This window comes from Sardina pilchardus, chromosome 20, assembly GCF_963854185.1.
Source record: "Sardina pilchardus chromosome 20, fSarPil1.1, whole genome shotgun sequence".
Taxonomy (NCBI): domain Eukaryota; kingdom Metazoa; phylum Chordata; class Actinopteri; order Clupeiformes; family Clupeidae; genus Sardina; species Sardina pilchardus.
Genome location: NC_085013.1, coordinates 18,497,499 through 18,499,998, shown reverse-complemented (window position 1 = coordinate 18,499,998; position 2,500 = coordinate 18,497,499). Strand labels below are relative to the sequence as shown.

Genomic DNA, 2,500 nt, shown 5'->3' with positions numbered 1-2,500 from the left:
CCAGAGGCCATGACAACACAATCCACGGATTCCAGCCCTTCGTTCCAGAGGATCCTACTCCAGGTTCTTTCCTTCTTTCTTTTTTCTTCTTATTTTCCTCTTTTCCTTCCTATTCTATCATGCCTCCCTCCTTTTCTACATCTTTGGTGGTCATTAAGTCATGTCCTTGCCTGCCATCTCTTTAGTTCTGCCTCCTCCTGGCTCTGCTGTATCCCTGTTTCCCATCAATCTCCATCCCTCCCTCTTTCTCTCTCTCTCTCCCTCCCTCCATCCATTCCTCCATCCCTCCATCCCTCCCTCCATCCCAGCACCTCTCTGTCCCTGCACTAATTATCAGGGAGATTGACATGTTTTGTGGGGACTGGGGATTGTCCGTCCGATTAAAATATTTGCAAGGCATTGGAGTGTGTGTGAGAGGGGGCTGGCCTTGACTGTGACTGGACTACTCCTGCCAGTTTGTGAACTATGCAACTATAGTCTGCTGTGTGTGTGTGTGTGTGTGTGTGTGTGTGTGTGTGTGTGTGTGTGTGTGTGTGTGTGTGTGTGTGTGTGTGTGTGTGTGTGTGTGTGTGTGTGTGTGTGTGTGTGTGAATGTGCGTGTGAGTGAGAGACTGAATGTGTGTGTGTGTGTGTGTGTGTGAGTGTGTGTGTGCATGCATGCACGACGTTGCACGTGTGTGTGTGCGTGCGTGCGTGCGTGCGTGCATGCGTGAGTGAGTGTGTGTGTGTGTGTGTGTGTGTGTTGTCCCCCTGTGCCCCAGCACATATTCTTGCACCATGCAAGGTGTGTTGTGATTTGGGTTCAGGTGGCTCTCAGCTGGGTTCTGGTCTAATTGTAGCGCTCTCTGGAACATTCTGTCTGCACTGTGTTTTCAGCATGTGTCACGCTCTGCTGTACTGTCCTCTGTGTCCCCCTCATCTCTCTCTCTCTCTCTCTCTGTCTCTCTCTCTCTCTATCTCCCTCCCTCTGTCTATCTCTCTTCCTCTCTCTCTCTATCCCTCTCTCTCTCTCCCTCTCTCTATCTCTCTCTTTCTCTCTCTGCTTCACTCTCTCTCCCTCTCTCCTCTCCCTCTCTTCCTTTCTCCTCTCCCTCCCTCTTGAGGGGTTTCTGGTTGTGTGGGGGGTTGTTGTGTGAGGGCGGGGGGAAGATGAGGTGCTTTTTACTATATGATGCATTGGGGTCTTTACAGTAATATGTGAATGAATTTATGAATGTGTGTATTGGGTTTGTATGAGGCGTGCTATGATTTCATGGGTCAAGGAATGAGTCAATAAAAGGAGGTTGAATATCTCTCTCTCTCCCTCTCTCTCTCTCCCTCTCTATCTCTCTCTTTTTCTCTCTCTCTCTCTCTCTCTCTCAGTGATCAGGCCTGATGCTGTCGCTCCCACAAACACAGTCATTGACCCCCACAGCTCGGTCATCGCTCGCCACTGCAGCCAGACTCGGTACGGCTGCTGCCCAGACGGACGCAGCTCTGCCCGGGGCCCCAGAGGCCAGGGATGCCCCCGCGACCCCTCCTGCTCCGCCAGCAGGTACACACACACACACACACACACACACACACACACACACACACACACACACACACACACAGGGATGCGGTGCTAGGGACTGTCAGATTGTTGCACTTATCTTTGTCACAACTTTTAGAAAACAGTTTCAATGATGACCTTGGCTGCCATTAGGCTACTGATCATGTGAAGATTTTGTAGTGGCACTGAAATTCCAGCGGAGGTGCTGCGCCACTGCTGATTACATTGTAGGGGAAACACTGCACACACACACACACACACACACACACACACACACTGTAACTGAGGATTGTTGCATTTATGCCAGTGGCCTAAAGGTAAAGTACACCCCAAAACTCGACTGCTGCACTAAATCATGAGAACCTCCTGCATGACCCGAGTCTGACCCGCTGATGTTTGCGTTGCAGTTATGGCTGCTGTCGTGATGGGGTGACCGCTGCTCAGGGCCCCTACAGACAGGGCTGCCCCGAGGACACGCCTGCGCCCCCTACAGTAAGAGCCGCCCGCACACGCTCCACTCATCTCTTTATTATTGAGAAAAAGGCATGAAGGGTTCGCACTCTGAAAAAATATAGACAAAAGTTCTTGTTGAAGGAGATTAATCTACTGGGTGAGCAGACGTTTCAACCATTACGCTATTCTCAATGCTCGCCCAGTAAATGAATCTTCTTCAACAAAGACTTTTGTCTATATTTTTTAAGAGTGCGATCCCTTCTTGCCCTTTCCTGATATCTTTTGGTTTGACACATCTGTTTAAAAATACTTTCATCAAGAGCGCAACAGTACCCCACCTTCTGTCTTCATTATTGCGCCACAATAGGATCCATCAAAGAAGAAAAAAGGCTGCACTTTGCATACAAGCGTGTTTATAGCTTAGTGACCTCCTCAGTGTGCTTCTTTTCTTCTCTGAAAAGAGACTTAAGAGACTGAGTGCAGCCTGCTCCTATCACACCATTATCCGCCACA

General features: G+C 49.6%; 1 protein-coding gene across 3 annotated transcripts in view; it reads left to right on the top strand.

The window, feature by feature from the left end:
• paplna (papilin a, proteoglycan-like sulfated glycoprotein) overlaps positions 1–2,500 on the top strand; it is a 29,668-nt gene that overhangs the window by 16,792 nt on the left and 10,376 nt on the right. For all 3 annotated transcript variants that reach the window (XM_062523283.1, XM_062523282.1, XM_062523281.1), the window contains 3 exons: positions 1–63; positions 1,363–1,534; positions 1,942–2,026. The exon at positions 1–63 is cut by the window's left edge and continues 21 nt beyond it. In XM_062523283.1, coding sequence (XP_062379267.1) covers positions 1–63; positions 1,363–1,534; positions 1,942–2,026 — 320 coding nt within the window. The remainder of the gene's footprint in view (positions 64–1,362; positions 1,535–1,941; positions 2,027–2,500) is intronic.